At 42.5% G+C, this 15420-nt stretch overlaps 1 protein-coding gene and 1 non-coding gene across 2 annotated transcripts; both read right to left on the bottom strand.

Annotated features, from left to right (window-relative positions):
- Positions 1-767: 767 nt before the first annotated feature.
- On the bottom strand, positions 768-14336 carry LOC115194145 (splicing factor 1-like). The gene is made up of 12 exons (XM_029753578.1): positions 13931-14336; positions 13220-13351; positions 10896-10971; positions 5083-5235; positions 4675-4764; positions 4344-4527; positions 4071-4186; positions 3826-3933; positions 3320-3506; positions 2891-3149; positions 2527-2691; positions 768-2298 (listed from the first exon to the last, which is right to left on the bottom strand). Exons 1-12 carry the CDS (start codon positions 14184-14186, stop codon positions 1970-1972), a joined length of 2055 nt encoding a protein of 684 aa, XP_029609438.1. The 5' UTR covers positions 14187-14336; the 3' UTR covers positions 768-1969.
- LOC115195063 (small nucleolar RNA SNORA17) lies at positions 3576-3701 on the bottom strand. The gene has a single exon (XR_003878601.1). It is a non-coding gene; the product is annotated as a small nucleolar RNA SNORA17 (small nucleolar RNA).
- Positions 14337-15420: the final 1084 nt, after the last annotated feature.

Raw genomic sequence — 15420 nt, 5'->3', positions numbered from 1 at the left:
GCAAAATGGCTTAAGGACAACAAAGTCAAGGTATTGGAGTGGCCATCACAAAGCCCTAACCTCAATCCTATAGAAAATTTGTGGGCAGAACTGAAAACGTGTGTGGGAAGGAGGCCTACAAACCTGACTCAGTTACACCAGCTCTGTCAGGAGGAATGGGCCAAAATTCATCCAACTTATTGTGGGAAGCTTGTGGAAGGCTACCCGAAATGTTTGGCCCAAGTTCAACAATTGAAAGGCAATGCTACCAAATACTAATTGAGTGTGTGTAAACTTCTGACCCACTGGGAATGCGATGGAAGAAATAAAAGCTGAAATAGTTCTCTACTATTATTCTGACATTTCACATTTTAAGTGATCCTAACTAACCTAACAGGCAATTTTTGCAAGGATTAAATGTCAGGGATTGTGGAAAAACTGAGTTTAAAATGTGTATGTAAACTTCTGACTTCAACTGTACATGTTTTTTGTGTGGTTTTCATAAACCCAACCTCACCTGCACACTTTTGTTTTTACCTGCAAGATTGATTTACACAAGACATGTGAAAGAAACTAAAGTAAAACCAAGAATACAAGTAGTTTTCTTGGATGTAGGACTGCAGACATAGTACACAGAAAAACAGCCTCATGACTGGGATGTTACATAAATTGAGGGAGGCTGAGCAAGCATTCTGTCTACACGGATTAAAACGATGGTCAGCGGAAGCTCTATTCAAGCGTCAGTGATGAAAGACACTTTGCAAGGCAAGAAGAAAATGACTGCAAAATTAAAGATTTCCAGTTTAATAACAATCAAGCAACATTGCAAGGACTATTCATTCAGGCTAGACTGAAAACAGGGCTGACAAACCAATTCCAAAAATAGAGTAAAAATACAATTGTATAACATTTCTTCTTTTTTTCTCATTAAGCAACAAAAAGGGAACAGAAGGCGTGGTGATGTTGCGGAAGCAATATAAGCACTGCACACAGCTACAGATCAAAGCAAGGAGGGGAGAGGTTGTTAACAGAACAATCAAGCATACGATCAGAATCAGAAGTTGTTCAGTGTATCTTTTAAACAAACTCGCTCTAGGATCCTATTCCCTGCTGCATCCTCATGGACCTAAATTAACTCGCATCTGGGGAAAAAGTTCATTAGAAACAGTTTACAGGGTTTAAAAAAAAATACAAACTAAAATTATAGGGGATTAGAAATTATGCAAACAAATTGATAGAACCCAAAACCTATATGAAATCAGACAGTATTAAAAAAGACCCGTTTTCTGACAAAATAATTAGGAAGGAGATTCTCACATCCAAAAGATCTGAGCAATTACACTTCACATCAGGTTTAATTACAAAAATATCCAGTGCCGTGAAACCACAGCAAATGAATGGAACATGACGATGAATGAAGCTTGAGTCCATTGGACTGCCATGCCTACTAAACTGGCTGGATCATCAGAACAGTAAAAGATCACGTAAATGAAAACAAATAGTTACTAAGCTTCAGCTCCAGTCCAGTCGGCAAACCAAAGCTTTTGTTTGAGGTGATTTATTTGGTGTGAGAGATGGTGAGACAGTTATAAACCAACCATGGAGGGAGTAAGCCCTGCAAAATAGATACAAGGCATACCATATACTCTATGCACAGCAACAGTGTTGGATGGACACAAGAGAGCCTACACAGTCAACAAAAACACTAACTTTTAAAAACAGAAATTCTGTAAAGAAAATGTACAAATTCAACCACACCACCTCCCTTGTTTGAGGAGTTTCTCTGCACGTTAACCATGACTGTGATTAAGGGAGTATAGCACAGGTCATGTCATTTTACTGAACAAAAACTATATGCCCTGGGCAGAGCTGTGTATCAGTCCATTGGGTAGCTGGTTGTGTGGTGTGCTGCGAGTCCATGGTGCTGGGTAAAATCTGTGAGGGCTGTGTGGTTGAGACTGAGGAACCTGGGGGGGGTTACAGAGGGTGTTTAATTCTGAGGGGGTGGAGGTGGTGGTGCGGGGGGCATACCGAAGGGGGGCATGCCTGCCACCCCCATCCCCATCATGGTGACAAAGTTGGAGGGGTCCATGGGCGGAGGGGGAGGAGGGGCGTACATCATGCCGGCCGAGCCGGGGGGTGGGGGAGGAGGGGGAGGTGGGGCGCCGGGGGGGAGAGGGGGCTGCACCCCGGGCGGAGGGGGGACCATGGAGGGGTTGCCCATGGGCGGAGGGGGCTGGGTGGCCGAGGCAGCGGACTGTTGGGGCTGCTGCCAGGGGGGAAGGTTGCCAGAGCCAGGACTGGATGTCGTGGTGGTATCTGGGGAGGAAAGAACTTTAGCTAGTAGGACATACAACAAAAAACATGCTGCACTTACTCAACATTAGAAATCCCTCTAAGATCTTACAGGAATGATGAAACACTTAAAACATTTTCTATGTAAAGCAGCCATGTGTCAAATCTCGAAAAGTGTGAGAAACTGGCTGTACTTTTCTGTTTAACTGGTCAAAGCTTCAGAAACAAAGAGCCTGCGGCTAGTGTTCTTACTCTGTTGCCATGGCAGTGGTGCACTAGTGGCCATGCTGCTGGCGGGAGGGGGTGGGGGGGCCTGCTGTTGCCATGGTGGCAGGGGACCTGAAGGTGGCGGGGGAGGCTGGTTGTTGGGGGGCGGAGGTGGTGGTGGCATCATACCCATGGGTGGTGGCAGCAGACCTGAAAACAAACGGAGAAAATATGGACACAAGATGGCACAACCGATTGGATTACAAAGACAAAGCCCAGACGGCCTGTGTTTATTACATTTGTGTGTACATGACACCACCAACGCAATTTACAAACTGGGATAACAAAACGGAAGCGGGCTACAACAACAAAGACGGCACATTTCGACAGCAGGCTGTCTCCCTCCTACCCATATGGTGTCCGTGTCCCTGGCCCATGGGGGGCGGTGGGGGCTGCATCCACGGGGGTGGCATTCCATTGTTGGGGGGCATGTTGTGCCCTCCCATGTTGGACATGGGGGGTGGGAAGTTGTGGTGGCCTCCGTGACCTCCGTGACCCCCGTGGTTGCCATGACCCCCGTGTTGGTTGCCATGACCACCGTGGCCTCCGTGCATGCTGTTGAAGTTCCTGTTCTCAGACTGGCCAGAGTTCATCCAGGGAGGACGGCTCTGCAGTACAAACACAGAATGAGACGAGAGGCACTTGTATTGTTTATCGTCTCGTCTGCTGATGAAATTCAAATCCATCAATCTTCTAACTTGGAATGTAAAGGCCTATTTTTATGGATAGACTAAGAAAATGGAAGCTTGGGTCGTGCTAGTCACTTCATTTAACTCACCGGTGGTGGCTGGTTGTTGTTGTTGCCTCTGTTGTGACCACTGTTCTGGTTGTTGGAGTGTCCCCCGCCAGAGGAGGGAACAGGGGCCTCGCCTAGCTCAGCCATGAGGGACAGATACTCCTTGTCCATACGGGCCTTGTCCTGGGCAGACTGGGGAGGCTCACCGGCCCTGGGCGCCGCAAAGGAGCTAGAGAGAGGAGAGAGGTCCTTATAATACATGGTCGATTTTTGGAAAAGATCCTGAATGGCCTTATTTTCTGTCAGAGCTATAATCACTCCAAGTAGCCACTGTTCTGGGTCCTCTGTGTAGACATGTCACTCTATGCCCCTCATGACACAGACTCCACACTTACAGTCCGACTGCAACGCCTCAAGGGGCAGGTTCCTGGCATCTCTAGTACCAGATTGGGCTAGCAAAAAATGATCTTCCATTCAATGTGTTTAAGCAAAAAGACTGCTTTCTGACCAGAAATCCTTTACACAACAGTATGTAGCTGGTTAGTTACCTGGTGAACTTGCAGTCAGAGGAGATGTGGCCTGCGCCACCGCACTTGGTACAGAGGGTGGTGTTGGTGACACTGCGGGGTTCAGTGCTCTGCCACGGACGAAGGATCCTGGGTGGTGAACAAAGAGAAGCATTTCATATTTAACCAAGAGACGTGAAGAGGAGAGCAGATTTATCCAGGCCAGGCAGGGTACATGATTATGCAACCGTCACAGAATGGCTGCTGTCAAAATGTGGCAGGCTCACCGGTTGTCGTCCTCTCTCAGGGTGCCGTTGAGTCTGGCCAATTCCCTCAGCTGCATCTTCCTGAGGTCGTTCTGGTCCTCGGGGGTCTCGATACCCTGCTTCAGGATGGTACGGATCTACGGAGGAGACAAGATTGGACCACTCTCAGTATGTGTGGACAAATCAAAATACAACTGCATAGTGCCAGCACAATCCAACTCAATGGACACTGAAAGGTAAGCTAATAGTAGATAATGAGTTGTGAGTATGATGGGTGTGGGGGTGTGAGCTGACCTGTTCCACCGCCTTCTTGACGTTCTCCATGGTGTTGGCGGTGACCAGGGCGTGCAGCGGCTCGTCCTCCCCCGGCAGCATCTGACCGTCCTTACGGCCCACCTTGCCCTCCTTCACCGAGCCCTTGCCACGGATCATGATCTTGGCACAGCACTCCTTCTCTATGTTCTTCAGGGTGTTGCCACTGCAAGGACACAAGTAACACACTCAGTGTGTGTGTTGCAGTAAGGACTCATAGGCGCCACCTACTGGACTTCTAGACAAATCCCCAAATAGACCCACAACACAAAAGGAACATTCGATCGATCCATGGTAAAGGACTATAACTCACCGTGGCCCAATGAGCAACCCAACAAAGTTAATCTCGGGGTACTCGTCCTGTGGGATCATCACCTTGTCGTTGACCCTAGTAGCTGGGGGCCTGTGGGGGACAACTATGTTCAGTATAGTGAAGGCTATAACCCAGTCTCTACACATTCATGCCAAGGTGAAGAAAATAAAGCATGGCTGTTCTCAGAAGCCGTGTGAAAAGTACCAGAGACCTACAGCAATAGCTCTGAAATTCAGACCAACCATAAAGGAAAATGAGTTACTGCCACAACACCATAGGGAACAAACAAGTAATAAACAATTCTGGGAGGAGCAGGAAACAAACTAGAGGGTTAACAGTTGTTGCTTTAATAACAGCTAACGGGGATCCAAATAAACAAGACTATGTTAGGAGATTGAGAAAACATACTTGTAGTCAGCGGGGGGCTTGAACTCAGGGTTGAGTGCCACCATGTCGGTGATGAGGGAGTGACGCTCCTCCTCAATCTTCTTGCGTGTGCGGTACTCCCTGGTATTCAGCCTCTTCCCCTCGCTGTTGTAGATGGGCTCTGGAGACGGGGACCTTGGGGAGGGGGAGAGAGTAGACAGACAACCATTAATATCTCTAAGACCATTGACAATCATACACAAGTTTCTCTACGTCTAACTATGCCTTAAACAATGTTACCATGAAATAAAACATTTTAAGGAACACTTCATAATAGCATGGTCATGTCCCCAAGCCACTTATCAGTGAAGGGAAGGCAATGCAAGAGAAACAATGGTTACAGCAAGCATTTCGGTCACTGGTGGAGAAAAGAAAGTGTTCTCTCATAGGGCTTGTTATGAGATATCAATATTGGTGTTAGTTTTTGCATTCTCAAAAGGAAATGTCGGTTGCTAATAGGCTGTAGCGTTTGACTGGCCAATTGGGTTCTGGTATTTTATACACGTCTGAAAAATGGGGACATATCACCTTGTGATATGTAATAAAGACTACTCTGAAGGGGCAACGACAACTTCATCAAATAAATATATCTACACTGAACAAAAATATGAACACAACATGTTGGTCTCATGTTTTATGAGCGAAAATAAAAGATCACAGGAATATTCCATATGCACAAAAAGCTTATTTCTCTCAAGTTTTGTACACATATTTGTTTACATCCCTGTTGGTGAGCATTTCTCCTTTACCAAGATAATCAAATCGACATAAAAAAAATATATATAATAATAATAATAATCCAGCCACCCGACAAGTGTGGCATATCAAGAAGCTGTTTAAACAGCATGATCATTATACAGGTGCATCGTGTGCAGAGGACAACACAAGGCCACTAATTGGCATCTGACGGCAGGAATGTCCACCTGAGCTGTTGCCAGAGAATTGAATGTTAATTTCTCTACCATAAACCGCCTCAAACGTCCTTTTAGACTATTTGGCAGTACGTCCAACCGGCCTCACAACCGCAGACGACGTGCTTGGTGTCGTGTGGGCGAGCTGTTTGCTGTTGTCAACATTGTGAACAGAGTGCCCCATGGTGGCTGTGGGGTTATGGTATGGGCAGGCATAAGCTACGGACAACGAACAATTTTATCAATGGCAATTTGAATGCACAGAGATAACGTGACGAGATCCTAAGGCCCATTATTGTGCCATTCATCCACCGCCATCACCTAATGTTTCAGCATGATACTGCACAGCCCCATGTCGCAAAGATCTGTACACAATTCCTGGAAGCTGAAAATGTCCCAGGTCTTCCATGGCCTGCTTACTCACCAGACATGTCACCCATTGAGCACGTTTGGGATGCTCTGAACTGACGTGTACGACAGCGTGTTCCAGTTCCCGCCAACATCCAGCAACTTCAAACAGCCATTGAAGATGAGTGGGACAACATTCCACAGGCCACAATCAACAGCCTGATCAACTCTGCAAAGGAGATGTGTCACGCTGCATGAGGCAAACGGTGGTCACACCAGATACTGACTTGTTTTCTGATCCACGCCCCTACCTTTTTTAAAGGTATCTGTGACCAACAGATGCATATCTGTATTCCCAGTCATGTGAAATCCATAGATTAGTGCCTCATGAATGTATTTCAATTGAATGATTTCCTTATATGAACTGTAACTCAGTAAACTCTTTGAAATTGTTACATGTTGTGTTTATATTTTTGTTCAGCATAGAAGAAAAAAAGGGGGAGGGGACAGAATTAATCCTGCATACAGGTTATAAAGGGCAACCAAAAAAAGGATGCATTCCTCAAGGAACTGCTGGTTTTGGGAGTCGGATGGTGCCATATTGGATGCTGAGGTGGTGGGTGTTTAAGCCAGGTCCATACCTCCTCTTGGACGGAACACCTGAAAACCTGTTACGCTGCATTAGAGGCTCTGCGTTTGAAAAAGGTTAAGGTGACGAGGGGTAATTTGGGGTTAGAGAAAATGAATTATGATTAGAAGTTAACCCTTTTCATAGAGCGCTCACCCACAAGAGAGCTAACATTTGGGCGAACAATTCAGGAGAGAAAAAGTAGAAAAATCTAAATAGAGGAAAGGGTTCTCTTTTTATATCTTGAAATTTCCACTGGTGACAACCTGAAACACTCCCGTTATTTGTTGGAGTGACATTATTAGCGTCCTGCGATGTGCTTTTTGTTGTCGCTGTGGAAATATCTGATTAAGATTACAATGAAACTATGTCAAATACAGATGACAGGGACAGTGGCCAACAAAGAGATATCAATCTCACACTCAAAAATAATATGACATTTCCTGCTGGAATAATAGATGCAGACTACTACAGTGTCAGAGCCGATCTGTGTCGTTCCGGAATAGCCAGGATCAGAGGGGTTTCTCCTCCAGAGCCTCAAAGTTCCAACCGGAATACTGTCGAACCCACTGGGCGGAACTTTGGGAAGCTTCATTACGGAAAACCCATTAATGACCATGGAAAAACACCCAACGGTTAAATGTTCATTTGTCAGGTTTCAGGTGGAATCTAACAATGGTTGGACCATTTGAATTTACGAGACAAGCCAAGAAAAAAGGGTAACACATTAGGATTAAAGTCAGGTCAAGCACTGGCAGAAAAAGGTTATTCTAAAGAAACCCATTACTGAAAACCAAACTAGTTGGTTGTTCATATAGCAATCTGTATATCATTGAGTAACTATTTAAGATGTTAGATCTGGGTCTACTTACTCACTTTAACTTACAGCTCTATGACTATCAAAAGGAGAAATATACAATCACAAACTCTAAATTATAAGCAATCATAATAAGCTGTTAAACCAATAATAGATTAACTTTGTCATAAGTACTGACCCAAACCTACTTTTAAATTGAAGAAATGGTGTTAATCTAAGATGCATTCTAAAAAATTCAAACACATTGTCAACATCTGAGTTGACAGAAAATGGCTAAACCATGACGCACACTTCGACATATTAGCTCAATTATAGTCAACAAAAATAAGACTATGATAGATAAATACAAGAGGTCACAGCTAAGGCCGTAGGAAATATATAGTAAGTGTGATATACACTCCCCTACGTATTTATTTGGACAGTGAAGCGACATTTGGCTCTTTAGTCTAGCATTTTGGATTAGAGATCAAATGTTTCATATGTTTTACCATTTAGTAATGAAGGAACTTTATGCATCTAGTCCCCCCATTTGAATAAATATATATTAGTATTTGGCAAAATTCCCCTCATAGCGTATTAAAGTAGTCAAAAGTGTAGTATTTGGTCCCATATTCCTAGCACGCAATGACTACATCAAGCTTGTGGCACGTCAAACTTGTTGGATGCAGTCGCAGTTTGTGTTTCAGATTACGTTGTTTTGCCCAATAGGAACTAAATGATAAATAATGTACTGTCTTTTTGTAGTCACTTATATTGTAAATAAGAATATAATATGTTTTTGAAAACTTCTACATTAAGGTGGATGTTACCATGATTCTAGATATTCATGAATTAATTGTGAATAATGATGAGAGAGAAAGTTACAGTGGAACAAATATCACGGCCCGGTTGCATAAAACACCTTAGGTAAATTTCCCCCTCATCTTTTCCCTTAAAGTTTCCTTAACTTGAAGTCAGTTGGACAAAATATTTTAGGGTGAATTTCCCCGTTAAACTAAGTACAAAAGTTAAGGGTGTCCATAAGGTCCCTTAACTGCCTCATTATGTATGGATATCAATGTAAACAACATTTGTATAGGTGAATGTTGATTTCATCTGCTCTGGTTACAAAAGGAAAACGTCAACCAGCTAGCTACTTAGCTAAACAATGGAAGGTGCATGATCCATGGCTACAAAGCTAGCTGGCTAGTTAGCTACAGCTACTCTGTAAGCTAGCTTGACGTACTAGAAAGTAATATAAACAAGCTGAGAAAAAAGTAACTACAAGAAACATGGTTTATTATCTTCTGAAGCAAATTGGTTATCCTGTCTTGGCTGTATAAACTTAACTTTGCTATCTCTTTGAGGAGATGTTTAGTCAGTGAATCAGGCCATCACCATGGTAACCAGATACTCCTCCTGCTATACATGCCTTTAAACTACCCTAAAACCCCTTAAGTATGCCCTTACCTAAGGAAATATTTGAGGGGCTTTATGCAACGCCCTTAAACAATTCCCTTAGGTAAGGGAAAATTATTCGATAAGGTAAACCCTTACGGGAAACACTTAACTTGTTTTATGCAACCAGGCCCATACCCACCTGAAAACTGTTTTTAAGCTTTCAAATGGGGGAGGGAGACTACATGCATAAAGTGCATTCATTTCTAAACGGTAAAACAGACATGTATGAAAATCTCCACAAATGAAAGGTGAAATTCTGTACTTTTGCCTGATAAAACATTTGATACCAGATCCAAAATGCTGGAGTATAAATTCAAATGAAACATTTTAGTTTCACTGTCCAAATAAATACATAGGGCAGTTCAGAATATTAGGGCAATTGTCTTTTGACAGAGCACAAAGTAATGCATAGTAATAATTCCTGTCAGGAGACAATGATACCATTTAAGTATAAGAAAATAATGATGGAATATAAGAATATTATAAGGGTACAAACTCAAACGAGGCTCATTTAGATGGGAATAAACGTAAACTGGAAATGCTTGAACACCAAGTAAGCCAGAGGTGACCATGGTAACTTCACAGCACACCTTGACACAGAGCCATAAGGTTTATATAATTACCACTTTGTAATCCTTCCAATTTAGATTCCTACCAATTCAGAAATGAAGATCTACATCTAACAAATTGGCCGGGGAGTAAAAAAGTAATCATACACACACACACATATATGCACCTTTCTTTTCCTACGACCACTGACTTTTCTGATAACTACTTTGTTGAAGGAAAATGTACTTGCTACAATTGTGATATGTTGTCTCACCTAGCTGTTTTAAGATTAAGGCAACAATGTAAGTCGCTCTGGATAAGAGCACCTGCTAAATGACTAAAATGTACATTTGAACACCTTTGTTTTCTCAATGACATTCAATTCAGCATTGAAAAAAGGTGCAAGTTTGAGTTTGTTCCATCTGAGCGAGACTGACCACAGGTCAGAGACCATTATGATGGCACACCAAATGTGTTTGATGGGTTTCCGGAAAAGAGCAGGAATAGGAATGGGTCCTTTTTGTCTTCTAATGCGTCTAAAGGGGAAGTGATCTCATTAAGGAGTTTGGGTAATCCAAAAGGTACCTAACTGATTACAGTTTTGGACAGGTAACTAGTAGCTAACGGATTACATTTACAAAGTAACCTACCCAACTCTGCAGATTGGGATGTAACACTGAAAAGTAATTCTGAGGAAAACGTTAGTCTTCAGTCTTCCTGGAAGTTGTGACTATAAGCACCCAGAAGTATGACATCCCTAAATACTACTGGAAGGAGAAGCATATCATGTTATATTATGGCGAAACGTTGGATATTAAATTTTTGCATCTGAGCTCCTAGAGTGTGTGGCTCTCCCTTATTTTCAAGTTTTCTACTCCGCTAGCCAGCACCTCGCCTTAATAGGTGTGCGTTTCTTTTTCTTCTATATTATGGCACTACCACTGCTGGATAATAACTAATCCTTACAATGGCTACTAAACTTTAGGACCTAAAGCATCTTCTGAAAAATATGTATAATTTTACCAAAGACCAACATTTGGCGTCAAAAGAACGACAAGGTAGAGAAAATGTTACTGTTCGTGGGTTTAAAACTTTTCCCGACCTGTCCTCAGGGTTAACAGGGATTCCCAGGTCTCCTGTACGCAGTTTACGAGTCAGGTCTTCGATCTGCAGTTGGACTGGAAGAATTCAGGTTAGGAAAGAAAAACAAGAAGGATGGAGAGAAATGTGGTTACAACAATAACATTCAACTGGAGACAGTGCTTGAATTAAGATTGCACTGTCTCATTTGTTTGAAAGGCAAAAACACATGACTACAATGAATGATGAATCATTTACATGAAAATACAAGGAGAATAAAATTACTTTGAATTTCAGCAAATATTCTACACGAGTAAAAACCCTTCTTCATTTCTGGGAAACGGAGGTACCAAAATGACCATGCAAAACTCTAGAAACAATTCATTGAACTGAAAGTGAACTGTCATCAATAGCTAACAAGCTCCAGGATGTTTTACAAATGCACAGGTGAAAAATTTGGCATCCCAGTGATGAAGGGTTTAAACAGCAACATTTTAGCGTGGATCAGTAGACCAGGGTTCCATTCGATGCACGCCAGCATAAATTAACCAGATTCCAAACCCCACCCCAAACGATTCAAGAATAATTCAAATTTGAGATTGTCATACGACGGTAGTTGAATGTGGCTTTGGCATAAAAGGGGAACCTGATCCACAAGTAGGACTAACACAATATACATTAATAAAGTTGAAGAGTCACTGTCTGCACTCCTGTAGAGCTACAGCTGAAGAGCTATTTGTTATGTAAAATGAGAAGGAACAAAAATAAAATCACTCATGACATGCACATTTCTGTCTGTATGGGATCATGACCAAATTTACCCCCCCAACTGCCAAAAACTCCCACCTCTTCCTGGCAAGATTCAACAATGACTCAATTATGAAGTTTCAGCTTAAATGAGAAATTATGCCAGAGATGAAGACAGCCCCTGTAAATTGATATTTCACTGCTATTTCATCTTACGGGCTTCCAACAAATCTCTTTGGACCCCCCCCCCAGTTCTTGTTTTGAATGATTAATGTAAACAGAAGTGAGAACATAAGGCAGGCACAAATTAGGCTTGGGCGGTATGCCATATTCTGAGGTATTTTGAAATACAGACAGCATGACTTAACACCAAAATATATATATATAATAATAATTGCTTATAACTAAGTTAACGATCCAAGATGTGCCAAATCAATTCTCAAGCTCAGGGCTCCAGCTATGCATTTGTCTTGCTAACTTGCCAGCTAAGTGGCTAGCTTGCAAGATCAAGCTTCTTAGGGTACAGCTGACAATCAATCCCCTACTGGATCAAGGGGGGAAAAAAAAGGATCTGGATACCGCCCAACCCTGGCAGAAATGAATGTTTACATACCGAGGAAGACCAACCATAAACAATGACATACATTGATAACCCCTTCTGTTAGTGAGGGGTAGACTCACCTGCTTCAAACACCCTACAAGTGTCTAAAGTCCGTTTGGTGATGTTACACTACTGCTGAAAGGCATTTATTGTCAAGACGACCGTTTCTTAAACTAATTTCGTTTGAAAACATCCTGATGAGTGCCTATTTTAAAGGATGCACTGGAAATGAGTATGATGCTTTCGCCATTGCTCACACATTAAACTCACATGTATGATATCAAGGAATCATTTTACATGTTACAAGGACAACATGGGTAGCCCCTTTCATGCCAGGGCAGCTGGTGAAGTACAAGGGGACAGTGACCTGCAGCCCAAAACAATTACACGGCAAGCAGCAACACCTTTCTGATTTGCTAATGGATGTCCAGTGGTATGCAAACCTTAATGCCACCAAAAGTGTGCTATAGGAGAACCACATTACTGTACCTCCTTGTCTTAGGACAATGGCCTTCCTTCACACTCCACATCAACAAGTTAGTATACTCAATGGATTAGAATACTGAATTTCGTCTGAGCAATAGGATTTTGAATTATAGCTTCAGTTGCATAATTTTTGACAAAGCTTTGTCAATGTATTGGCAAATACTGTACTTGAATCATCTTGAAGAATGCATTTGAACCAGTTTGTGGTTATGCACCAGTCTGGACTTTGGTCAGTCTCCCAGCTCTACCAGTGAGTGACCCAACATGTCCTGTTATCTGATTCAATCAACTCTAACTGATGAAATTTAGCAAACATGTCAGGAACTATGAATAACATTTCAATATGCAAAAAGTGAGGAAATCATGGCAACTGGATCCCACAGAGTCAGGTGAAGAAGAACACGCTACAGTAACGCCCCTTGACTTTGATTTCCTGTAAATCTAAAACACTAGTAAAGTGCAGTTTACAGTTCAGTTAGGTTAGGTTATACTGTAGTGGAAAAGATGGTTACCTATATAGGCCCTCTCCTGATCCCGAGTCAGTCCAGGCGGGATGACGGTGGGCATGCCAGGAATGACCGTCTTCTGGTCGGGTGTCTCGCTACTCCAGCGGCTCCTTTTCCTGGCTTTTTTCTGACCGAAGTCTGACAGATGAGATGGAGGGTATTCTCAATTTGAGTATTTATACATGTTCGTTGAATTTACAAATGGATTAACAGACAACTAGCTAAATGTTAAGTTAGTAACGTTAACGTCAGCTAACGTTACACAGCTAAGACGATGCCAGGGTGAAAGATGCCCTAAAAATAAGGCCTGTTTTTTCGTGATTACTTCAAAACTACGACAGGCAGCTGGGACATACGGTAATATTATGAAACTGGGCTCCACCGCGGATTCAATGAACTAGTTTTTATTACAAAAAAGCATTGTTAAAAGTGTAATGTGTCCAGCCTAACGATGGCTAGGTACTTGTAACTACCACGCATTGTTTGCTAACTAGCGTTAACTATTACTAATTAATGTCTAGCTATCTTTCTTGTTCACTTCACTTGCAAGTGTGATAATGTTGCAATGTTTCGCATAAACGTCAATGAGCAGTTAGTTAACGTTAGCTTTCAGCGTCTAAAACATATCTAGATAGCTATGCCCAGCAACACCAGCCTCGCACATACAGCCCTGCACTCCAGACCTTTCTCTAGATAACGTTAGTTAGCCTGGCTTACCTGACTGAGACGGAATTCCTGCTCCTTGGGGTGGTTGTGGCGGGGTGGGAAAAGCGGCCACCGCAGCAAATACTGGGTGAGCTTGCGGGAAAGAGACGTTTGGAATTGGGGGCTGAAAGTTCGGGAGCGAGGGAAAGGAAACAGGCGGCCCCGGTGTAGGCATTAACCCCGCACCGGGCCCGGCTTCAAAGCCTCGTTTAGCGCCAATACTCGGGTGCAGCTTCCCCAGAGGGGTTGCATTTGCTCCCGTAGCCATTTCCAAATGTGCTCTGTTTCAAATGAAAGTTGTATCAAATTCAATTAGGCTTGTAAATATATTAAGAAATATGAAATTCAACAACTTCCACAACCTTCTCCACTCGCGCTGGGGGGTGTACAAGATGGCGCACGGCGGAATATCACAAAGGAGGACGAACTGTACAGCAAAGCTCAGCTATTGGTGTAGAGCAGTGCTAGCCGAAACGTTCCCGCTTTTCATTGGATAAAACATAGGATCTCAACTTCCTCAAAAAACGATTGGACTCTTATCTTGACAATCATTTAGCCCCACTCTTTGATTGGGCTTTGAAATGTGTTGTCCGCCTACCATTACCCGCGCGCGCGACCGCCCAGTTGTGACTGTAGTGCCCGTTGTTATCATTGGATAAAACATAGCGTCAATCTGCCATCGATCAATGTCCTCGAAAAACGATTGGACTCTAATCTTGACAATCATTGAGCCGCACTCTTTGATTGGGCTTTGACATTTGCCTACCATTACCCGCGCGCGCAGACAGCCCAGTTGTGCCCCTGGTGCCCGTTTTTGTTATACCTCAGTGGTAGCGCCTGGGAAGCACTTCACTTGTCACTTTGGATTAATACATTTAAATAAAAAAATAAACATGCACTGACAAACCTTAAAACATGATTGCATTAAAATTAGGATTATCACCACTCCATACTGCAAATAGTAGATCAAAACATTGAAAAAAATAGTTATGGTGGGTATGCTCTTCTTGATATTAGATTATTATAAATATAGCTGTCAGCAGCAGTGAAGTGAGTTCGAAGGATGGCAGTTGGATAACAAAGCAAGCATTATCATGTAGCATTATCATAATTATCATTATGTCCATGTTTATCTATCAATACCAGAAGGATGACTCAAGTGAAGTTTGATCTAGTGCTGTAGGTTAGTTATCTTTGAATGCAGCAGGTAATCTTCTTAAAGTCATTACTTAATATACTGAGGTCGCAATTGTAAATGAGAACTTGTTCTCAACTTGCCTACCTGGTTGAATAAAAGTGAAATAAAAATAATAAAAAAATATACAGATTCTGGGGTCAATTTGACTAATGGTGTATGTTAACATTTGTGAAATATTCTCAGCGTTAGTGTATTGGTATATTGCAGGCATCTTTGAATACTGGGACTCATTTTGTCTAAATCTGTTCGTGTATTTTTTTATTTAACCTTTATTTATCTAGGCAAGTCAGTTAAGAACAAATTC

The sequence above is a fragment of the Salmo trutta genome, chromosome 5, assembly GCF_901001165.1.
Source record: "Salmo trutta chromosome 5, fSalTru1.1, whole genome shotgun sequence".
Lineage (NCBI taxonomy): Eukaryota > Metazoa > Chordata > Actinopteri > Salmoniformes > Salmonidae > Salmo > Salmo trutta.
This window is presented reverse-complemented; position numbering and strand designations above follow the sequence as displayed.